Here is a 23,465-nt window from a genome sequence, read left to right as displayed (position 1 = left end):
GCGGATCATCTAGCACCTTGGCTTGTTGAATGAACCACTGAAGAAAGTCGTTGGGCTCTTCAATATTCGTTTCGTGGCTCTTTTGGCGTAAGTCGTAAAGAGACAGCCGGCGTGCCAGCTCTGTCTTCAGAATTCCATAGAACTGTGCCAGGTGTATCCGGTTGGGGATCGTCAGGATTGGGGCCAAGATTGGTCGTAGTGGCCTCCATGTCAGCCGGAGCAACAAGGCAGACAGTGGGACATCCTGAGTGAACGCAAGGCTTGAATCTTGCAGTCTTTTATCTCGGCACAATGGAGCTCCGAAAAACACGCGGACAACAACTTAGGCAATCATGTGCTGCACCGTTGGCATCAGGTCGATCTCCTTCCATTTGTCACTTTCTAATCCCCACAGTTCGTCAACGCTGCAACGAGTCTCGTCTCATATGATTGGGACCAAGTTCCCCGTTTCCCGCGTCAGCTTTGTCGAAATCAGATGCACGTGTAGGCTGTCATGTGCAAGCTTGGATCCGGGAATAGTGTGGTCTGTCTCTAAAAAGTCTGCGAAGAGTTCGTGGGAATTGACGGCCGAATTGGGCTGGTCGGCAAGCCATTGTGCTTCTTGAATAGGTAGAAAAACAAGATCGCCCTGTCCAATTACGGGTAGGATCATGTAGGTATGCTTCTGGGACTTGTACATGGCCGCTAGGGTGGCTTTCAGCCTCAGGGTGTTGCGCCAGCAGGCGCGCGCTTTGGGGAAAAACCATTGGTGGGGTTCAACTCCGAAGACCGGTATACTCTTGGGGAGCTGGGAGGACGATGGCAACAAAGCTGCTTGGATTGCGCCTGAGAAGACATGAATAACAATACCAGCAATAACAATCCGGACTATATGCCGAGTCTCAGTAAGACTATCTGACAAATGCGATGTAAGCATATCTAAAAGCCTGACTGAAGGGAGTGTTGATTCGATATGAGGAAGCAAGACAAATTGTCACTTATCATCGTTGATGGGGATTTCCGTTCCAGCCCATAAGTAACTTATTCCGTAGAGGCATGGGGGTATGTATTCCGATAAGCATCCGCCCGCCTTTCAATAGCCTCAGACGACAATCATAAGTTTGTGATTCCTTCCCTCTCTGGCAAGGTCCCGAGGAACATTGGCTGTTCTTGTCATCTCTTACCTTGCACAACCCTCTCAATTCTGCCTTCTGCTCCCCTCGTTGATCTGTCGTTATCACTGGACACCACGACTGAAGGTAAGGTGCTTAGAAATCATCGAGTCGGTGTTAGTCGGTGCCGATTGATGATTGGATCACAATACAAAGAGGCATGGTGCACACGTATGTGTCCAGTTCAGCCTGTGAGCCATTTGTGGGGGTAGTTACATTTTGTGGATTTCAAGTATGCAGGGGGAAGTGACTTCGATACTGTATAGCAAGTGGTGGCGTTCGTGTAACCAAAAGTGTTGTTTTATTAAGTACGCATTGCAGGCATCTTTATCACCAGATGTATCACCAGCAAACCCCGAGTAGCAAGTGGTGGCTTTGTATTTGTCCACTGGCGGTGATGCAGATTTACATAAACGCGTGTATTATATGTGACATCCCGGCCATAATCCTGCCCGTGTGTGATTACGGTAGCCAACAACAAGTACCTAAGACGCCAGAATCGTCGCTGTTAGCGTTATGACTTTGGCTTCTGTTTTCTGCCAAAACATTCAATTGAGTAAAGCATGCATGAAGGTTTCAAATACTGGGTAGAATTGAGGTCTGATTGAACGTCCTTATTGACAGACAGAACCCAAAAGAAGATTCGTGCCAAACGTTAGCTATAGAGAGGGAGCTCATTCATGTCAAGTCAAGTTCAGTCAAGTCAAGCCGGGGCGGTGCGGTGCGCTGTTCCCTGACAGCTGGGGTGACTCGCATTGGATCTTCCGGTCCCACTCCGTCTTACTTATCGGCTGGAAATACTGCCCTGCCGGCCTTCTTACTTGCCCCAAGGGCAGTTGAGAGTGCAAATTGCGTGGAGACTCCGTCGATACGGTGAACGCTGTTGATGTTCTTGACCAGAGTGATCTGGTAGCAGGTCGCAGAGCCTTGACGGGAGGAGATGGTGGCTGATGCGAGGAAATACTTCCAGATCTGGGCTTTGGTTAGTTACAGCTACTACGACAGAAAACATTCAACTAACCTTGAACCATCTCACTCCGTACTTGGCCGTGACGTCAGCTTCGTTCGCCAGCCAGTTCCGATACCAGCGCCAGATTGTGGCCGAGTAGTGAACGCCAATGGTGTCCACGCTGAGCATCATTAGCATGTCTGTCGTGCGTGCTGGATTGATTGGCAGAGGCAAGCGGCTTACCTTTTGACTTCCCAGCCAGCCCGTTCGCAAAACCCGATATAATACGCGAGTGGCGTAGATGCGTCTGCGCCCGGGAAAACATATTTGTTCATGAACAAGCCCCAAACCAGATCCTCATACTGCCAAGCTTGTCGGATGCCTGCAATCTGGAGATGCATGACGCCGTCATCCTCCAGCATATCGCGACACTGTCGAAGAAAGTTAGTTATCTTAAAAAATACCGACATGCTCGGCCATCTCCAGGCAAGTAATCTTGTCGTATTTGGCCTTAGGCATGTCGCGATAGTCCATGCAGTGAATTTGAGAGTCCGTTACGCCAGCTCTGCGCAGGGTCTCATTTCCCCACTTGGTTTGGTTACGCCCGAGAGTGATGCCCGTTACTTTTGCGCCATAGTTGACACTAGCAAACTTGGCAAGCGTACCCCAACCGCAACCAATATCCAAGAGGGTTTCGCCAGGCTTCAGGGCAATCTTTTCGCACACGACAGCGAGCTTGTTGTCCTGTAGCTGTTCGAGAGACTCCTCCTTGGTCATATCGGAGATGATGCCGGACGTATAGACCATTCGCGGACCCAAAAACCAAGCGTAGAAGTCATCACCACGATCGTAGTGTTCTCGAACTTGGTCTTCATCCTGAGATCGGCTGTGGACGAGGACGTCGGTAGCAAAATTGACAATGATGAATCGAAATAGCTCCCATGTGAATCGGAAAGACGCCCAATCATGACGGTACTCCAGGACTTCGAGGACGTCGCCGTTGAAGTCCGCGTCACCGTCGAAGTATTTGCGCATGAATGTCTCAATTGGAACCTTGTTCCGTCCTTGGTACTTAATCCGATCTTCTTCCTTATGAAAGGTCAAGTAGTGTTCCACAGGAAGGCCTGGGCACTTGACTCTCTCGTTCGCGCGCGGGGCTGTGGCGGAGGCGATGGCCCAGAAGGTGATCAGAATTGGAAGAGTGGTGATAAGGGCGAAGAACACCGTGGTCTTGAACCCGCCACCCAACTTCCATGCTGTGCACGTGGGGACAAGAATCAAGAGAGAAATCAAAAGTCCGTTTGAGAAGGTCTCGTTGCCAGGGCCATCGGCGGGCAGTGGAGGGTTATTGATCGCGGGAGACTAGAATAGATGAGCATCCGAGCAGGAAGGGATCCCATGACAGTCATCGTACTGACTGTTGTGATTTTGACGCCGCAGTCGTGATCAATCTTGAGTGTTAGGGGCACAGCCTTAGGCGTGGCCTTGAATGGGAAGTCTGGTCCGATTTCGTCCATGATGGGATTGTGGTCGGAACAAATCGACGATGGAATGTTTTATATTGTAGCTAGGAAGCGAGGAACAGGAGGATGTGGGCTTGGGAGAAGGGATGACAATCTCTCGAATGTGATGTTTTTCGCCAGAGGAAAAGACAAGCGACACATGTGCGTGTGCGTGAGCGTGACATTAACCCTAGGTCTCTTTGCGCAGGCTTCCGATACTGTGTATATGTGTAACCAACAAAGTACAGGCCTCAGAGATATGAACAGGGACCAGGGGTCGTGCCATTTGCCTGCAGGAAAGCCACGGTCACGAGTGGTGGTGGTGGCGCTTGGCAGTCAGAACATCTGATGTTGAGCATGTACGTATTGCGAAAGGGGCCTACCCCTGGATCCCAACCGTGTCTTGGCGGTTGGCTGGCTGCTATAATCATCCAACTACCTAGTTTTTCGATTGGACGACGAAAATCAGGCTTTTGGCTGATAAACCTAACAGCTGTTGGGAGCTGCCAACACACCTGGATAAGCACCCACGGAAGTTAGAGTATTGAAATTAAGTTGTGAAATGGATGGTTGTCCCAGGCTTAGCAACATATAGTTAGCTTTGGCACGAAACCTTGATCCGTCCCCTCAATTGCCACTGTCAAATGAAACCACTCAAGCATTGCTTTAAGTATGTTGGTGGCGTGTGGTAGGATCATGTGCCGGATCAGACTCAATAATCGTAACATCTCCACAACTTTAGTAACTCTCAGTGACGGTTTATACCTTAAACCTCCCTCCCCTTACAGGATCTCTAATTCCTCCACACCACTACACTTAAGTTAACTCAAGGACAACTAAGCCCCCCAGCGACTGGTTAGAAGATCAGATCAGTGACGCGATCAGGGTCCTCAATGGCGAAGTTGTCGCGGTATGATCGAAAGGATAGTCATAACCTTTCCGCACGTTGTTAAGTGTTTCGGGCGGGGGGATGGCGAAGGTTTGTTAGAAATAATACGTGTTCGAATTCAGAGTCAAGGCGGCCCGAAGCCAAAGCGTGGCTTTGGTTGGCGTGTTCAAAGCTTCCTCTCAAAAGTGTTGTTTTATTAAGTACGCATTGCGGGCATCTTTATCACCAGATGTGTCATAAGCAAACCCCGAGTAAAAACTTCCTCTCGATCACACATGCCGTGACACAACCCAATAGTGTCATCAACAGTATCATCTGCGGGTCATCTAATTATATGATTGGTAGATCTTTAAAGTAGGTCAGATTGAAGAATCATATAATCAAGGCCGAGGGGGCTCAGTGCTAGCGGAAGTTGTTTCCCTGTCAGTCAACTCAATTAAATAGGACAGATTCTATGAGTAAGATTAGCCTCAGAATACGCGTAAACTTATTCGGATTAGGTAAAGCGACTCGTTACGGCCTGTGCCGTAGATAGTGTCGGAGCTTTGCTATTCGCTATTGTTGGAAAGAGTTTTGGGGCGACGCGCGTTAATGAGGGCGGGCTGCCGGTAGCAAGAGGCCAACTCTTTTCACTTCGTGGGACTCCCAGCCGGCCCAATCAGTTGGAGCGTTGGCCAGTCTCGACAGGGTGAAGGCCTGGCTTGCTCAACTCTTGCAATCGGTATCATAGAAGACGTTGGGTTCCTTGCCAGATACAGACACCTTCCTGAGGCGTTCCGCGCCACATATCTGTACTTCTTGGATGAGCAGGACCTCCTCGACTCTCTGGGGTTTGTGTTGGGTCCACGAGCTTCTGTTACAAACAGCACCTCTGACAGGAGCACAACTGCCGCAGAGTAGACTGACGAATGCACCAGGCTCACCATGTCATCGTTGGCATGCGCTCAAAGCTGCCTCCCCTCTCGCCCGTGAACCGCACGGGCTGGAGGAGCTGTTTCAGACAAAAGGTAAGAGTGCCCTTGACAATGGTGGAGATTGTTAACGCCACTAGCATCGTTGATTCGGAGAAACGAAGGGGAGAAGCCCGCTGAGGAATACAAACGATAGCTGTGATCGAACTGACATTAGGCATTGTGTATTAAACTCAATAAATCATGTCTACTGTGAGGCTTCCTATCAGCTCGTTAGTTGGTTGTTTAATCAAAGAATATCGCAAATAGCACCATATAGATGTGTTGTTAGTGTTGTTAAATATTCGCATGCGTGGGCTGGTTTAGGGTAATCTGCTGACGCAATGTGTATTATCTCTTAAACATACGATAAGATAAGATAAGAGATCATTCGGCAAATCGGGTCTAGCGTTTATGTCTGAGACCTTAGGCGCATAGTTGGTGCAATACCGCTAGCTCTACTTAAGTTAATAACTACGTGACAGGATACACGTTGTAGCTAGCTTGAAGGTGTACGAGAAGACGCAGAGATTCATTTACATTATGAAGTCACTAAGAACAATTTGGCCCTGTCACGCGCACTGAAATCAAATGAGTTATGAGTAGTTATCTGTACTGTTGTCCTATCTAGAGCCTTCGTGTGTATAAATAGCACTAATGTCCCCATCATCGATGCACTAAGTCTTCACGGGATCCATCTGAATCCTGCGACGTTGCTGGCCTCTCCAGGTAGTGCATTTCCAAATCAACTTTAACATGAATGTTTCCGCTGGATGCGCCCTCGCTGTTATCCAGCTGCTCCCAATTATTACCCACTTTGCTTCTGTAACTCCCATGTGCGGCCGGCACCGACTGCGAGATGATGATAGCTCTGCTGGTACCAGCAAATGGTGTCACGTGAGCTGGAGAGCTTCCCGTGGATGTCTCGAAATGGAAACGGGAGCTGACAAGTTTACGTAATGGAGGCAAGGAACCGGCGATTATCCCAATTCCTGACTCGGCGGTGGACCAGAGGACAATGTTTGCGACATCATCTGGTCTGGTTAATATGCTACAGAAAGTAATCTTTGAATAAATACTTACATAGGTAATCCTGAGTGTCAAAGAAGGCTTTCAAGTAGGGCAGTCGAATGATAGTACAGAGCGATGCCCTGTTCAAGAGTTAGCCTCACACGACTGAAGTTGAACGAAGTACCTACATAGCAGCCAAGCCAAGAACAATGCTCACAGAAATCTTGGTAGTTCTTCTCATGTTGGACTTGTACAACATAAACACAGGTAGAACGGCGCAAGTCCAATCGGATATAACAGCGCTGATAGATACCGTATAGCCTGTACTCATTATCACCGGCAATAAGCATATTCCACGTTTCTCCCAGTTGGCAGTAATGGGAACGCAGGCCGCAAAGGTCGCAATGACGTTATAGAGCATCGTGACTATAGTGAAGATGATAGTGCCCCACACGATAATGCGATGAAGCTTCGTGACAGCAATTCGCAATAAGGTGACGCAGATGGAGCATTTAAGAGGAATTAACGACATGCTGTATATAGTCTGTCCAATCCACATCCACTATGTGGTTCAGTTAGCAGATACAGGATATCAGGAGCTATGTGAGAATACCTTGCGTCCGTCGATTTGTAAAAACTCATTCAAGTTTTCATCTTTTGTTCCCAAACCGGCATAAATAGCACGAATGCCTGCTGCAGTGAAAGCAACATGTAACAGCTTGCATCTCGTAAATATGGTGTTCCATGCAATACTTATAAAACGAACTTACCCAACCGATAAGCATAAGACCATCATCAATACCGAAAATATGATACCTCAATCGAACAAAACATCGCAGAATGACGACGAAAGCAGTCGTAATAAGGAAAAAGATAAAGATAACAAGCAGAACACGCGCCAGACCCTGGGGTGCCACTGTCCTCAGGCTTTCATCAACCATGGTGATGCGAATGAGATGGTGAAGCCATACTTAGGAAACAGGGTAGAGGAACATGCGCAGGACAGGCATTTTAAGAGTAAGAGCTGTCCCTCCTTTTCAAAATCCAATCTGTCGGACATAACAGAGTTCGCGCCATTCCCCGCGTTTTGACTCCCCAGTACTGAGTCTAGTGAACCTTATCGACTCTGGGTGGTGGGGCAAGAGTCCTGACTCGCAGCTCGATCGCGCTAGCGCTTGGAGTACCCTCATTGAGGTGAGGCGTTGCTATGGCTTATTGGGCTTTCGTCGTTTCTGGTTTGGAGAAGCGTCCCTGGTAAGCCTAGCCCAGCTGATGCGCATCACTTTGTCTTGTTTCAATTTCCACGTCGATCCAAGCTAAAAACCATAGTGAGTTGTCCCCTATGCTTGAGTTCAAGGGTGTTAGGACGGGACTATGATTATGTCAATAGTATCATCTGGGCCCTCTCTAAATTAGCCTTGGGCTGGTATAGCTTAACACAGAATTTTAGTAGTATAGTACCTTATCGAGTCTCGTATCTTATTTCCCCTCCTATGTAAGCTTAGTAGATGACTTACCGAAATTGGCTAGATATGTGCTCTAGTGCTTATTGATGACATATCTCTTGGCAATCTGTAGACCGGTTCTGTGGTTATAAATTATCCTCTGAAGCCCTACTGCAGTGCAGTGCTTTTCAGGTCAGGTCTTCGGAAATTTGACAACATTTATGATGGGTGGTGAGACATCTAGACCAACTGACAAGCGTCGTGAGCCTGAGGTTATATGCCTCGGTTACCAACGAACGGGTACCCTCTCAATGGCTTTGGCACTAGAGCGGCTTGGGTACGAACCAGTGGCGCACGGTGGAAGCCAAATGCTGGGCAGAGAAGATGGTAATTGTCTCGTTCGTTATTTATTGACCTTTCTAACATCCAACACAGCATATATGCGCAAAATATGGGAGATATTCCAGACTCTCGAAGATAAAGAACGGACCCTGAAGGCACTACGCGAAGTCACTATCGGATTCGGAGCTCTCACTGACGCTCCTTATAACTTGTTCGCTGAAGAGCTTTATGAACTATACCCAGACGCAAAATTCATCTATCTGACGCGCGATGTATCCGCCTGGTGGCGCAGTATCGAGCCTGTTGCGAAAGCGGCAAGGACGTGGTGGTTGAGATACTACAATATAATTGCACCGGGATGGCGGTGGTTTATTTACATTGGCGATGGCTTCGTGATTAGGTTTGTCGAGGAACAGCCTCACTACCACATTAACACCTACCGGCCACCATTATCACTGACACTTAATTTTAGAAACCAACAGTTGGGGCTCGATTCCTGGAAGTTGAGTAAGTTACGATGATATCTTACATAGAGTATTTCTCTGAGTATCCGCTTGATACTGACCTTATCAAAGAAACCTTAGAACAACACCAAGCCTACGTTCAAAGTCATGTTCCACCTGAGAAACTTCTTATCATGGATATCAAAGAAGGCTGGAAGCCTTTATGTGAGTTCTTGGGGAAGCCAGTGCCAAATCAGCCCATGCCACACGCAAATGAAGCGAAGTCAATGGAAAAGATTCTACCGAGAATGCTACTTACTGTTTTTGCCGGATGGATCGCAATCTTTGGCATTATCAGCTGTGCCTCCTATCTTGTTTTTCGAGGCTAGAGCGGCAAAGAAGGGTACACCTATAACCACGGATATTTTCCTATAATACTTAGCCCTGCTGTTTCTGATTTAGGTTTAATAATAAGCTGGATAGAGGACAATGGATATGTAATAACCCAGCTTATGATAAACGTTTTAGGTATCTGATTTGACAGTATAAGAAATAGTTTTGTATCACATTAGTAATAATTTCTAACCCTACCTGCTAAAAGACTAGCTGTATCATCTCCTACAGATCGAGTAAGACCTCCATTGCTCCCAAGCTGTTATTCTATTCCTACTAATTATGATCCCGGGCGTGGGACATACGGGAAGCTTGATGTCATCTCGCTTTCTGACTCGCATAGACTCTTCCTCCTGCCATTGAAATATTTTGAAGGATGAAAGACATAAAGACCGATGCTGACGAGAACCATTGGAATAGCATCGAGGACATAAAGATATACCTCTTTAGACTGGAGTTCTCCGTCACGTCCCTCAAGGTACTCGATCATACGGAAAAGTGATCGGACAAGAATGAGCGCACTTGCAACGGAGATGATGCCCATGAACCTTTGCCAACCATAGGGCTGTGCTTTGGACTTGGTGAGAAATAGGAAGTGGAACGATGTTGCTAGCAAAATAAAAACAGTGAAGAACACGAGCTGGACCATTATGCCAGCAATTACGATGCTTTCTACTGTAGTCTCATTCTCTGCGGTATCAACCTTCGCGAACTTCCCGCCGTCTAAAAGCTGTTAGTTATCGCTATTGTGGGGTAACATCATGCAGACGCACCGACCGCTTGTAGCGCAATTGATATTATGTCGCCAGCGAGGAAGCCTTTAGCCAGCCAGTTCGGCTTAAGGAACGAAAACCGCTCCCCTTCTAATTTTCGGATGTAGCGTCCCAGACCCATATAGATTGATGCAGAAAAGCATGTCGGTCCCAGAAGGAGAAGTGAATTTTGCATAACACAAGGAACAAGGGTATAGTTAGGAGACTCCCAGGCACTGACTGCGCGGCTAAAAAAGGCGATAGCCTCGACTGATGAATGGCTTGTTAGTCAATGGTCGGAAGGGGCCGAATAAAACGGCAGACTTACACAGTGTGCCGATTACAAAGGGCACAAAAAACCATGTTCTTGTTCTGATGGTTTGAAAGAGGTGGAGAGCGAATAACAATGTAAAAATGACTGCAAAGACAGTTGCTATGGGAAGGGACGGTTCATAATAATAATAATTGACCATTGTGCTATAACTTTTCGGCGACAGCAAGCGGGTATAAGATCCATACAGACAAACAGGAGTTCCGGCCATTATTGCGAAGAGGCGTTCTTATGTATTTGAATAGGACCTGGAGATACCTCAGACCCAGCATACTTCGGGCATATTCTTTTGAAATTGTCTTGTTTTAAAATACAAAACTGTCAGACATTACGTATATTCCTGTCACGATAAGAACGGAGGAATATTATGATGCACATTAAGTGAGTGTGTGTTTCATTACTACAGATGCTCTAATTGGTTCTCTGAGGGTTACATAATCAGAATGCCGCGGCTCTCGGCAGAAGTTACTTCGGTAGTCCAGATCTGTTTCTTCTTCGCCCTTGCTACAAACAGGCACAGTCAAGCTTTAGGTATAAGCACTACGCCCTTGGATCAAGGGTAGCTAAGGAATGTGTGATATTGGCTGTACTCACTAGTCTGATTCTGCTGAAATTCAATCGTTATCTAAGATACTGGGTGTCTTTCTTATCTCAATTATACTATACCTTAGTTAGTTAGTCTAGTTACCAGTATAATACCCTAAACTTTTCCAGCGGCAAACTACATCACGCCTACCTTCAATCCCATACCAGCAAAGAAAAATAAAACTTGAAGTCTTAGATACAATTAGCAAAGCAATGGTATTTTCTAGTATTGGGCAATGCAGTTCCCTTAAAATAGTGGTCAGTTGATAACATTAGGCGTGCACAGTGCTATTCCATCGTGTACAGTTGTTACTAAAGGATTGTCCTTAAGGCATTCGTTTCTTCAATGGTGTTCGCAAGAGGGGATGTCCAACCACGATTCAGCACCTCATAAGCCGACCCAAAGCTCGAAGCTTTAGCATCCAATTGCAAAATCAGTGTCATTTAAATTATTAAGTGCGTATACTCTATTTATCTGCAAATGGTCATCTAGGTGGTAAAGAAATGAAGGGTAGGTATATCCAAAGTGGACCTGTTTTATAGGGTAGAGAACAGTTGCAAGCAGCAATGATTTGGTGAACACATAACATTAGATGCGCTTCTTGTATGTACATTCAGTTCTCAATTCCAAAGCCCTTTGCTATGATGCATGTCACTACTCCATATCATTTGGGATTAAATGTTGACCAGCCCGGAATTTGGTTATCTCCGACCACCAATACCCGCTAACTTCAATTTATTGGTAATTGAGTTGTGAGTGTGGCACTTTGCAACAATCACTAAATTGAAGAGAAAAGTGGGCATTTTTAACTATGTCTTCAAGTGTAGATAAAGATGTCGCTTTAGGGAAAGCCAACCCCAGCCGCAGTGCACGTACAAAGTGTGCATGCCGCAAGGAAGAGGCATATGCCCGGTAATCTAACGTCCAGTAGTCAAATGCACTGGTGATCATCAACAACAGTGCGACCGCAACTGGCTCTGTAATGGCTGTCAAAGACGTAATGTAGCAAACTAATGGCAGTTCAGCTTGTTTGACTGCCAGAGTCCAGGTCAGGAAAGGCGTCCAGTTGATGATGGGCCGTACAAGGAAACAAAGGAAGAGGAGCCTGGTAATGACATGGCTGGGGAAGAAGTGCTCAAAGTTCGGGGTATGGTTCAGAATCTTTTTTCTCTAGGATTGATATTGATAAGTATTAGAAAAAATTGTCCGACGTTATTCGGAAGCCCAGGAGATTGGTAGGGTTGAAATCAACCCAGCCATCTACTTTCGCAGCCATCTATCAAGAAGCGTCTGCATTCGATATCTTCGAATTCAAACACGAAATGTACCCACGACTCTGGTGTGTGCTTAGCACGCGGGACTGATTGCTACTCTGTCAGTCTCATAGTTGAAATATTTGCCTAATGTTACAATGGGAGCTTATTCGGAAGTTTTCCAACCGGCTCGGACTCACCAGAGGTCTTGGTTTCGGAGCTATCCTCTTGCATAGCTTGGGAACCCATGTGCATTACATTTCGCAAAGTGGCATTTTTCAAGCCCCAGAAACACGATAAGTAGGGTTTAGTGATCAATGCTCAATGTGATGGCCCCGACTGGTATGCTCTTGACCTTGTACTGTCTTGACAATCGGGCCGTTGATTGATTTTGCCTCTAGGATACCAGCCATCACCTGCCGTGTCTCAAAAGTCAAGATTGGGATCTTGAAATTAAGATGGATCAGGAAAATAGACAAATCTTACATAAGCGATGTCTTAATTACCAACCAAGTACAATGATTTCGTATGCGTATCTGGGACAGGCTTGAACTGAAGAAGGAACACCGCGTCTTTGTTGCCGTATTCAGCCCGGTGCAATCTTCAACATGGCAAACTACATACGGCTGCGGCCAAGCCACTGCTTGGTATTGAGGCATCGCGAACTTTGTCAAGGGAATTGTTCGAAGTTTCGGTCTTCTAAAGTATAAATTTATCAAAGTTTCCTCTTGTCCTCCTGTTCTTTTCTTATCATCAATCACCGGTTTACACTTTTATCCACTTATCTACAACTTTATCTCTTCATTGACAAGGTTCTTTTGTGTAAATTCCCTCAATTACTATTGAAATGCATTTCATGTCTACTATTACGTTCTTTACCTCGGCCGCCGCTGCCTTCGGCTTAAAAGGCTGGAGAAAGCCTAATATCGACTCTCTCAAAATCTCTGAAGCTCAGGAAGTCTGCGGACCGGACACATCTGTCCGATGTTGCAACAAGGGCAATAATCCAAACAACAATAACAACAACAACAACAACAACAACGGCGGATTGTTCGGTCTTACCTTTGCCAATGACTTGAACCTATTCAACAGTTGCATCGATCTGAGTTTGGATATTGTTGGAATTCTTGATGGCACCCTTGGAAGGAAGTGCAGTGGGAATGTTGTCTGCTGCCGGAACTTCCCCTTTGCTGTAACGAACCTCACATCCTAGTCTCTATTGACATTCTAACATGTTGCAGGATATTACGGGCCCCATCAACGACGGCCGACCCTGTATCGCTTTAAGCAACCTCCTTTAGGCCTTTCTATCGAGCAAAATCTGGTGGGTGGATGATTCTAGCAGTAGCGACAAGATTTACATGCTGGTCAGACTGGTGCTTTGAATGATAATGGCGGAAACACTGCTGGCATGGAATTGGTAAAGACGTTCTCGCTGCGCTGCTAGGAATGAGGGAATCGTGGTGTTTTGAAAGAGGTTTATAAAGAGCTCTTAAATAATAAGCTTTATGAGGTGATGATATAACTGAAAGACTTGTGCCGTGCTTAATATATAAAATGATTTAAGAAGGATAGCCCGCTGGTGGACTCTACTTTAGCTATGCTGTACAACGGGGAATAGCTTATGTTACAAATACTTACACTAATAGATATAGTACATCCAGATATAGTACTACTATCATCTACTTAAAAAAATCTAAAGACTTAAATCTTGTATCTAAACTTAAAGAATAATATCCTAGCTATTTAGCTACCAGGTATTATATGAAAATATACTAATAGACTTTTTACTATAGCTTATTATAAAAAAAAGGACTTAAAGCTAATAGGTTAAATAAATTTTTTATTTATTCTTAGGCTAAGGAGTTACAAGTTAATCTAATACTATCCAACTACCTTCTCGTAGGACTTTGATGATTCCAGTTCATAGGCATATAGTTAGGGTGCTGACCCTTGGTAAGTGGAGCGTATTTGCCTTCAGCCTCCCTGCTGACCTCTTCAAATCGGTCGGGGAACGAAGGTCTCTGCCAGGTCAGATCACCAGACTGACTTGCAGTCTTTGCAGCCTTCGTAGCCATCAAGCTCAGCGAATCCCAGGGTGAGTGTCCATCACAGCTCAATTCAGGGCCGCCAGCTGAGACAATAGCACGTTCAACACATCCTTCTTTCATAAAGAAAGGTAACGTGAACACGACAGATCGGGTATCTCCATCCTTCCAGTCCCATTTCGCAATGGCACCACATCCTCTCTCTTCGTGCTCGAGGCTGTCACCACCATCGTCGGCCCAATCCTTGATGTTGCTAATCTCAAAGGTCCAGTGGGTAAGGTCATCCCAGAAGTCGCAATCAGCGGTGGGAGTTGGTTCTGGTTCTGGCTCAGGATCCAGGGTTGGCTCAGGGTCAGGTGCATTGGATGTTGTTGGTTGTACCGTAGTCGTTGGTGGTTGAGATGTAGTTGTTACCTCGGGTGCGCATCCGCAAGTTCCGAACAACCCATGACGCAAACATGTAGGCACCTCACCGTTCTGGCAGTCGTTATCGCATGCAGAGTTTAATAAACATAGGTTTGGCCCCGTTGTGGTGGTAGTAGCCTCGGGTGTTGTTGTTGTCGTCGTCGCTATGACAGGTGCCGTTGTTGTCTCCATCTCGAATGTAGTTGTTGGGATGGCAGATGTCGAGAAGGTTGTCGACGACCCTGTTAAAGTTGGACGCTGACAGATCCCATCCGCGCGCGGAACAAGCGCCGTCTCGTCTGTTGTCCAATCCCAGGAGAAGTCAATTGTGTAGCCTGCTGACCTGGCCTTTTGGAACCTGTCCGTCCACTCCGCAACCTTTGCTTCCTGCTCGGCCTTCCTCTCGTCGTCTTCGTCGTATGATGGTAGGTTGTTCAAGTAAACCTGGATGAGAGGGATGATGTTATCCTTCGTGTAAATGGCCCAACGGTTGATCGAATGTTCCTCCTGGCCGGAGAACCGTTGCTCCATGTATGTCTTGAATTTCTCAGCAAAGGACCATTTGCCCATACCTTCATAACAACTGATGCTCTTGTCAAGGTCCAAGAAGGCACTGTAAATTCGCTTGTTTTGACGAATCATCGCTGCAATGAATTCAGGTTCATTGAAGAGCTTGACACCCAAATAAATCTTTTCAATGTATGGGAGGAGGTGGCCGTCTAAAGATTTCGTGACCTCCTCCCAGCTTGAGTAGTCTGGGTTACCCAGCTTCTTGTCAGTCAATTTCTTGACCGAATTTTCTCCAAATGTTGTTGTGATCCCGGCCTTGGGTCCACCATTAAGGGCGCCTTGCATGCCGATAAGATCTCCAAGCCACTTCTTGTCAGAAGGGTAAGCGTCGAATGCCGGCTGAAGACGGTTGGCATTGTTCTTTTCGTCCCAGACGTAGTAATCCAGATCCTCACAAGTGATCTGCGTGCGTTCAAGATCAGGGTTATCCTTGACGCTGATAACCTCCTCATTCAAAATTACCGTGAAAAAGTCCTTCAGAAAGCTTTTCTCATAAACATGATCAGTGCTTGCCGCGTCGGCCTTTTCCATATCCCCATACATGCTGCGGTAGGTGGCGGCATCGACGCGCTTGTAAGAAGTCTTGCATTCGTCGTACACATACCATCGCGAGATGTCTAGCTCCATGCCCGAGAGCGTACCCTTTTCATCTCGTGTGAAAAGCCTAGGCCCCTTCAGATAGCCTGGAAACTTGAGAGATCCCTTGATTGGGCAAAGTCCGGTCTTGCCGTCGGCGCGTAATCCCAGCATATCCTTCTTCGCATTGCCACGTTTCTGCAAGAATTCACCGTCGGTGTCTCTAGCCCATAACTCCGACTCCTCATCGTCTACCACATCTGAATCGGCCGGTGGAAGCTTGCAGGCACAGCTGGGCCCTGTAGGGCATGCTTCCACCGATGTTGTCGATGCTTCTGAGGTGGTTGATGCAGCGAATGTAGTCGATGCACGAGATTGAGTCAGAGACTGCTTGTCGTCATTTGGATCAGGCTCGCCATTACCGCCAGTGCCCCCACCGCTTCCTCCAGTACCAATTCCGCCAGTACCGCCCGTGCCAGTATTACCTCCACCAGTACCACCCCCGCTACCCCCTAAGCCTCCGCCGACAAGTCCGCCGCCAACCCCGGCAGTGGTTGTAGGTGTGACTGCAGGAAAGGTAGAGTCTGATGGGGTAGAGATCTCAACAGGCTCTACAGTACCCGAAAGGGTTGGAGTAGTATCAGATACTGCACTTGGGATTGTAGTGGCGGGGAGATCTGGGTTGGGGGTAGTTGAAGGCAAAGAGCTCTCAAGCCCTGATGGTCTTGCTGTATCAGAAGGTGCATTCTGGTCTGTAGACGGTACAGAGACTTCAGACTCAGTAGTACGAGAAACTGGTTGTTGATCAGAAGTAGTAGAAGAAGGCGCAACGGAATTAGCAGTAGAAGGGATGCCGGAAGGTACAACTAAATCTGACGTAGCAGTGTCGGTAGTAACAGAAGACTCAGGGTCAGATGTAGGTGGTGTCATGGGTAAGTCAGGAGGGCTGGATAGGTCTGGTTCAGACGTGACTATAGGTGTAGAGGATGCGGTTGTCTCAATGGAGCTAGGGGTAACTGCGGCAGTAGGTAGTCCAGATAGGTCTGAGTCGATCCCTGACACCACGGGAGCAGTTTGCTCTGAAACTGCGGACGACATTGGTGTTTGATCGGAAGTGGCAAAGGGAACAGAAGAGTCAGATTGAGACGCTACCAGGGAGATTGACTCTATGTCGGAGGCTTCGACAGGACTCACACTGGGTGAAGCTACTAGAGACTCTGTGATGTCAGAAGTAGACTCGGGCCCAGTAGTGACGTGAGTCTCACCACTGGTCCTGCTTCCGGCCGGAAACGTATCCGTGTTCGAAACAAGTGTACCATGGATGATAGTTGGGTTGATCATCGTCGCCTGAGCCCCATCGGCATCACCACCTTCAGCTACAGCAGATGTACTTTCAGATCCCTCTGAAGTCTGACTGCTAAGTTCTTCATCGGCTCCATGATGGATCAGAGTCGACAATAACGCCGATGGGACAAGATCGGATTGACTAACACCGATTGGTGATACACCAGAAGCAAAGATATCAGAGTTTGTATGGGTAGGGCTTGGAGGCTCAGCCAGGGACAAAGGAACAGATGCCGTCTGGGTTAATCCAGGAGGTATAGAAGCACTGTCATGTTGTTGTATGGAAGAAACAGGGCCATAGGGCTTGCATGGCCCGGCAAGAACTCCAATGGAGAGATGTAAAAGAAGGACTTGAAGCTTCATGTTGCTAATGAGAATGACTGTAGGACCCGAAAGTAGAGGGTCGGTGAGATGCAACGAGGAATGAGTGTATCATTTCGAAAAGAAGTGAGACTCGTGGCGGTATTAAAGAGTCAAGGCCATAGGACCAAGCAACCACGCATGACTATGGATCCATGATGGCCATTGCACGGAAGTCTACGCATTATGCAAGATATCGGGCTGCCCGTAGAAGAATACAATAATAACCGACGATGACATACAAGTAAACCTCTCTTAATGCAGGATCTATGGTATTACATAGCTGGGTCCAAATTACCAGGAGTCAGCGCTGTTGGCTGACAAAAGCAAATTCCATGCCCAAAGTACAGTGGAGACCCATTGGCACTAGAGATTGTTGGGTACCTTACTGGTGAGCCCATCAGAGAGGCCTTTAGTAGACCATGGTGCTTCAGATGGAATGTGACAAGAGATCACTCAAGCCTTCTGCGCGGCGAGTGCCGATCTTGTCGAATACAAAGGTCTTTTGAAAATGTCTTTCGCAACTGAAATCTCAAAATGGTTCAACGAAGTACAGAGATTAGGAATTTGTCTCGCCATAAAGCTGGACCTTGTCTTCATCCTCACTAGGTATCCTATCCTGCCAATTCTTCATCTAAGTTTGACGCTACGCTAGTGCCGCGAGGTGATCTTTGGACCAACTGCCGTTGAAGGTTTCTTTTTTTCTATCATCTAAAGTAGTCTGCGACACACCTGATCCTGCTTATCTTGTGAATGTGGGCTCATTGTTTGAAGTTTATTTGCTATTCGGCAAAGCCGTATAGGTATCGATTTGAGCCTCGTCTCAAGGCTGTAGAACAGACGGGTCTAGTTGTGTAGGTAGCGGAATAATCTTTGTACTTAAAGCCATCGCAAGACTAGGCATCAGACTATTTGGTTTCTGTACTCTTAGCTCCGCTTCTGGGTTCCCTCTCCCCTCGTGTGTCTCTTAATCGGGTTCACATTACGTTGAAAGAGGCTATAAAGAAAGGGTTTTCACAAGGCCTAGACTGGTCTCACTTTTTTGTCTAAATGCTGACATTTCATTTAGGATATTTACACTGAAACAAATTGGCCAGTGCTGGACCCTGACTCCCTTCGACCTGACAGTACGGAGTAGACTAACTTTAGTAATAGGTATAAATTTAAATTAGGTATCTATTAGTAGAGCCCTCATTGGTATGTTGGTTCTGGCACCTTAGTGCTTATGGTAGGTATGTACATTCTCCGCCCTGTGCTTTAGTGGACCTACCAACCAACAGACTTAAATCTGCGTCCCCATGAACCAACACTTCCATTTTTTGCAATGTTGCATTCTTCTTCAACACTACTACATCGCAACCTTTGCACACAGCGCTCACGGGGCTCAGTCATAAGAAAGACGATTCTGCTTGCCCAAAGGGTGGAATAAAACCAACGTCTTCAGGTGATCTTAGACCCGCACTTAGGTTATTTATTTCCAGTAACCTAATCCTTAGATTCTGATCCTTTCCGCCACCATGACCGACCTATATACATATTCACTCCTTTGTTGCGACTGTACACTTTGTGGTATCAAGTTGGATCAAGTTGATCCTTACGACCTTGACGATGAAATATACGCTGAAGTAAGAGGAACAAAACAATGCTCACCCGAGTACACATGTCTAACGTTATACAGTCACCGCCTCGCTGGTATCCCGAATTATGGAAACAGGATAATGTCGTCCTGTCAAGCTTGTCCTACTTCGAGCGCCCAAATCCTTTTAGTGCCATATCAGATGATTCCATTGGCTGCGATCCGGTTTATGAGGATACCGACGAAAGAGGTGCGTTCAGGCAGGTCGTATTGCGACTCAACTCTCCGCCTTTCGAAATCATTCATCCTCAGCGCCCAAACTGGTATTGCAATTCTCTCGACCCCAAGCTCTACTTTATCGTACTGCATGCTCCTTGCTTGCGCATCGCTAAGCTGGCCATGCAACTTTCCAAAACTGCCCACGTTCGCACACTTGGTGATCTATGGTTGACACTTGAACGACGCACTGAAAATGTCGAGCAACTTGAAAATAAACCGACACCTCTTCCCGTCCCATTCATACCAGCAATTCCAGAGGACCCTCCTCAATCCCGTCCAGTGACTGGACCTGTGAAGCTTGGTTTAAGCCGGTATTTTGTTGACCCAAAACGAGTCCTCGGTGCAGTGGATGACGATGATTGGGATGAAGAAGTTCATGGCCCGCCCCTTACAGATCGCTGGGTGAGTGGACACGGCCTTCTAGACTGTTGCAAATCTGATCGGTTTCATAGTGGAACTCGGACCCGGAACATATTCCCAACCTAACGCATAGTCTCCTTTCAAACCTCGACGAGTATAAGCCAACGCCAAACCCCTTGCCCGGTTTCATCGACTATTTCGAGGCACTACCTCAAGAGATCAAGGATCGCATACTGGAATTTCTTCCATATGACATTCCTCTCGAATGCACATACTTGTTAAATCAGTCCCACTGGTTCGCTCTACTTTTGCAAACTCCGTTCCTATGGGACCTCGACCTGGCCATGGTTCACGCTAAGCTCGGTGGTGATACATCAGGTGGCCTAGAGATTGCTAAGCAGTACGACTGGGAAAGGCTTACGCGACAAGTGCTGACACCGATGGATCTAGTCGATCCAGATGTGATGCCACCTTTACCTAGCACCTATGCTCGAGTTGGGCTGGTGGTTCCGCCCGGCTTGCAGAACCGACGACGCATTTGGCAAATAGTTGAAGAAATGCAAGTAAATGACGTCCGCATGAAACCAGGACGGGGGCGGTTTTAGCATACACAATAAAATGGAATGCGATTCCTCCATTTGGCTTCGAATCACACATCTTATTAATGATAGAATTGCCTGGGCCCCTGCATGATATGCATTTAGCAAAACATCATTACAGTGACCAGAATCAAGTTTATCTACATGACAGTACATGCACCATTGAGGTTTGGGTCATTGGAGCCTCTGTTCCGCGGTTTATCCTCCAAGTCCTCCAAGTCCTCCTAGTAAATGAAGTCTATGAATCTACTGCAACTCTCATTAAGGATCTGAGGCACCATTTTCAAATAGTCACCATCCGCCTCAAAGAGGGCAACCATAGTAAGACCAATTCTCTTCTCCTTTTGCTAAAGTCCTGGCCGCTTATATGCTTCGCCGTTAACGGAAACGCCTCATTTGTGTAGTCAACTCTCCAGATTTGCTAAAGGTGACAATCATCCAGCAGGTAACGCCAGGATATTCCAAGGTCGACGTCACTCCGGTACCGAAAACGTCTATTAGAATATCGCCTGTCGCTATCTCTGAAATATCACGTCCAGATATTCCGTATAGAGAGCGTGGGGACGCGGATGTATATCCTTATGGAGTATATTCTTTCAGCACCTCTTGAGGACTAATCACAACGCCTTTTTGCCTGATATATTAAATGTCAGCTCATGTATGCACATACGAAAACATCATATTTTAACCTTGTGGCAGGTGAGAAGACTTATGCTCAAACCAGTGAGGCTTCGAAAGCAACACATATGAATGCCAGATGAGTGCCGGTGCTAATGAACCTAAGAGCAAAATGGATCCGTTGAAGGTAAAACCACTAGCCTCCGGCTGCGTAGTTTGCCAGAGGACAATAGATACAAGGGCGCTCTCAAGGACTGAACATGCTGTGTAGGTTAACTTCCGCTTCGCTGCAGCGTCTCCGGAATCCGCTATAGACAAAACCATGGGTGCTGACATTCCGAGTGTTGCCGCACCGAAGAACTTGAATACAGCGCTCGTACTGTCGGGAACTGACTCTGATGCCACCAAAGAGGATAGCAATCGGGCGGGGAAAAGAATACAACCGAGAGAGAAGACAGTGTTAAGTATTGCTTCCCCACCGAGAGCATGCTGGATAATGGACGGCATATTCGGTAGTAAATAATGTGAATAGAGAATATCTTTACTTTCGATCTGGAGCGAACTGTTGAACTTGGATAGATGTAGGAACCTATGCGGCGGGTGACAGGCGGCTTTATATACCCAGGGCGATAGGTGTGCATGGGAGTTCGTTCAGACATAACGCTAACGGTGGGTACGTTCGGAAGGCCATAACGGCATAACTCTTAAGCATAACAGGAATAGGGAGGGCCCCACTATGATTACTCCGAAACAACTCGAAAGTCCGCATCCAGCTGGGAGGAAGAGGAGCAATCCCCGCGTGGAGTTTGAACATAATAAAATATGTAAAACATACTAGGGACCGCACAAAAAAAAACATCACCTATCTTGTAAGTGTCAGGCTTGGTGCGATTGACTATGGAGATTTTTCAGGTCGTTTACGGTTTCTGCAATGACGCTGTTGAGGTCTTCGCATGCAACGACTATTTAAAGACCTTGTGTGTAAGGTCGAAGGTCTGCCTAGTTGATTCAGTCCTTATATATCCTGACCTTGTAGTCGTCTAGCCATTTGTCCTCGATAATAACGAGCTGAGAAGCCTGAACCTTTTTCAAGTACTCATCTTCCGGAGTATCCTTGTAGTCCTCCCTATCAATATCCACGAATCCCTCTTTTGCAACTGACCGAGGCGTTATCATCAAGGACCGCCCTATTATAGCTGTTAGCATGTGGAAATTTCAAATGGCGGATAGGCTTCTTACCGTTAATTGTCCTATCAGTAGCAATTCGCAACATGCAGCTAGAAACATCCTTCTGCTCCCCAAATTCGACGCCATGATCGATGAGCCATTTTTCATACTCTGCTGTTCGGATAGCACTCTTTATCCAGCATGGCGCAACATAGTTAATTCGGATGTTTTGCTCATGGCTGGATCTTCGAACTGTTCTCATGAAACCACGCAGTCCATATTTCGTCGCAGTGTACTCCCAGTTGCCCTGTCATAAGTCAATCAGCTTGCTCTATGAGGTCTCGGTGGCGACTTACTGGGGAGTCTATCCATGCCACCATACTGCCTGTTATGATGAAGCAACGATCCCGCTCTTCATTGACCGGCTGCTTACGGAAGTAATGAACGGCTAGCTTCCAGGTGTAGAATGTGCCATCTATATTGACCCGGACAATATTGAGGTCAGGTTTTGTTGGCTCGCCTTCGGGATCTAGGTCCTTCGGTCAGTGTCAAACCCATCATCGCAAAGTTGCGCGTAAACTTACCATCCAAGTTCCACAAACTGTCGCCAGAGCTCCGACTAATGCCAGCATTGGCAATCACAACGTCGACGCTGTTACTAGGGCTCTGGCTTTTTGCCTTCTCAAAAACTGTCTTTTGTTGATCCCAATCTCTGATGTCGCATTTCACGAAAGCGCAGGTTATCCCGCTAGCATTAAGTTCCGCTTCAATTCCATGGCCACGCTCCTCGTTGACATCAGCAAAAGTAACGTAGGCACCAGCGGCGACAAAGTCTCTCACAAAGGCTTCGCCCATACCGTTGGCGCCTCCTGTTACAATGACTGACTTTCCACGCACATTCTCAAGTTGAGGAGTGGCTGTGTGATCTGCTGGACCATTATAGGAATAACGATTTACTGTCATGGTGGTGTGTGCGAGTATTGCGATGCGGTGTGTGTATTAGCTTGTGCGGTAAACTGTAGAAAGAATTAGTCAGGAGAATTGAGATCAATGGCAAAACTCTGACTAGATATAATAAGGAAGAACTAAATCCGCTTACCTTTCATTTCTCTACAAGGATTCAAAGTCCGAGTTCGGTTACAACTTATAGGTATCGTTTACCAACCCCGCACTCGGCGACCGGCAATCCCAATTGGGGTAGCCGCAGCGAGAGCCAAGCATGCACCATGCTCTCAATGCCGGATGCACTCGAGTGAGAAGTGAGAAGCTAAAGGTCGGGAAACTTGTTCAGCTATGAACAATGTTGTCGGAAGGAGAAAGTAGCACGGTAACCCAATGCGGCGTTTGCCGAACTGAATGGGACGTTGTTTAGTGCCGCTTAGCGGTTGCGACTTCAGAATGAGGTTCTTTGCACGAATCTTCCACCCACAAGATATAATATGTAGCTCACTAGGTACTTGAAGTATCACAAGGAGACTTGAACAAACAACATATCGTCCTAGTCTACATCATCCAATCAATTCCAATCCGTCCTCTTCAATTGAAGCTCACCATAGACTGCGACTT

The 23,465-nt window shown here is 46.8% G+C and overlaps 8 protein-coding genes across 8 annotated transcripts; 3 read left to right on the top strand and 5 right to left on the bottom strand.

Annotated features, from left to right (window-relative positions):
- Positions 1-1,931: 1,931 nt before the first annotated feature.
- Positions 1,932-3,617, bottom strand: FIESC28_01147 (uncharacterized protein; the record flags this gene model as incomplete). Its single annotated transcript, XM_031155298.1, has 5 exons — positions 1,932-2,123; positions 2,173-2,281; positions 2,344-2,531; positions 2,569-3,462; positions 3,519-3,617. The coding sequence occupies 5 exons, from the start codon at positions 3,615-3,617 to the stop codon at positions 1,932-1,934; spliced, it is 1,482 nt and encodes a 493-aa protein (XP_031020710.1).
- Positions 3,618-6,107: 2,490 nt separating this feature from the next.
- Positions 6,108-7,393, bottom strand: FIESC28_01146 (uncharacterized protein; the record flags this gene model as incomplete). The annotated part of the gene is made up of 4 exons (XM_031155297.1): positions 6,108-6,475; positions 6,525-6,592; positions 6,641-7,014; positions 7,223-7,393. 4 exons carry the CDS (start codon positions 7,391-7,393, stop codon positions 6,108-6,110), a joined length of 981 nt encoding a protein of 326 aa, XP_031020709.1.
- Positions 7,394-8,121: 728 nt separating this feature from the next.
- On the top strand, positions 8,122-9,218 carry FIESC28_01145 (uncharacterized protein; the record flags this gene model as incomplete). Its single annotated transcript, XM_031155296.1, has 5 exons — positions 8,122-8,284; positions 8,333-8,639; positions 8,712-8,746; positions 8,815-8,907; positions 9,211-9,218. The coding sequence occupies 5 exons, from the start codon at positions 8,122-8,124 to the stop codon at positions 9,216-9,218; spliced, it is 606 nt and encodes a 201-aa protein (XP_031020708.1).
- A 137-nt stretch (positions 9,219-9,355) lies between these two features.
- FIESC28_01144 (uncharacterized protein) lies at positions 9,356-10,369 on the bottom strand (the record flags this gene model as incomplete). Its single annotated transcript, XM_031155295.1, has 3 exons — positions 9,356-9,798; positions 9,849-10,097; positions 10,351-10,369. The coding sequence occupies 3 exons, from the start codon at positions 10,367-10,369 to the stop codon at positions 9,356-9,358; spliced, it is 711 nt and encodes a 236-aa protein (XP_031020707.1).
- A 2,475-nt stretch (positions 10,370-12,844) lies between these two features.
- Positions 12,845-13,298, top strand: FIESC28_01143 (uncharacterized protein; the record flags this gene model as incomplete). Its single annotated transcript, XM_031155294.1, has 2 exons — positions 12,845-13,189; positions 13,239-13,298. The coding sequence occupies 2 exons, from the start codon at positions 12,845-12,847 to the stop codon at positions 13,296-13,298; spliced, it is 405 nt and encodes a 134-aa protein (XP_031020706.1).
- A 591-nt stretch (positions 13,299-13,889) lies between these two features.
- On the bottom strand, positions 13,890-17,303 carry FIESC28_01142 (uncharacterized protein; the record flags this gene model as incomplete). The annotated part of the gene is made up of 1 exon (XM_031155293.1): positions 13,890-17,303. The coding sequence occupies one exon, from the start codon at positions 17,301-17,303 to the stop codon at positions 13,890-13,892; it is 3,414 nt and encodes a 1,137-aa protein (XP_031020705.1).
- Positions 17,304-18,817: 1,514 nt separating this feature from the next.
- FIESC28_01141 (uncharacterized protein) lies at positions 18,818-20,120 on the top strand (the record flags this gene model as incomplete). Its single annotated transcript, XM_031155292.1, has 3 exons — positions 18,818-18,925; positions 18,979-19,557; positions 19,608-20,120. The coding sequence occupies 3 exons, from the start codon at positions 18,818-18,820 to the stop codon at positions 20,118-20,120; spliced, it is 1,200 nt and encodes a 399-aa protein (XP_031020704.1).
- Positions 20,121-21,740: 1,620 nt separating this feature from the next.
- Positions 21,741-22,862, bottom strand: FIESC28_01140 (uncharacterized protein; the record flags this gene model as incomplete). The annotated part of the gene is made up of 5 exons (XM_031155291.1): positions 21,741-21,919; positions 21,972-22,206; positions 22,256-22,284; positions 22,333-22,428; positions 22,484-22,862. The coding sequence occupies 5 exons, from the start codon at positions 22,860-22,862 to the stop codon at positions 21,741-21,743; spliced, it is 918 nt and encodes a 305-aa protein (XP_031020703.1).
- Between the last annotated feature and the right edge of the window lie 603 nt (positions 22,863-23,465).

Source organism: Fusarium coffeatum, assembly GCF_003316985.1.
Source record: "Fusarium coffeatum strain FIESC_28 chromosome Unknown BRIP53273_contig_32, whole genome shotgun sequence".
NCBI classification, from domain to species: domain Eukaryota; kingdom Fungi; phylum Ascomycota; class Sordariomycetes; order Hypocreales; family Nectriaceae; genus Fusarium; species Fusarium coffeatum.
Note: the sequence above shows the minus strand (reverse complement) of the source record. Positions and strands in the feature narration are given on the sequence as shown.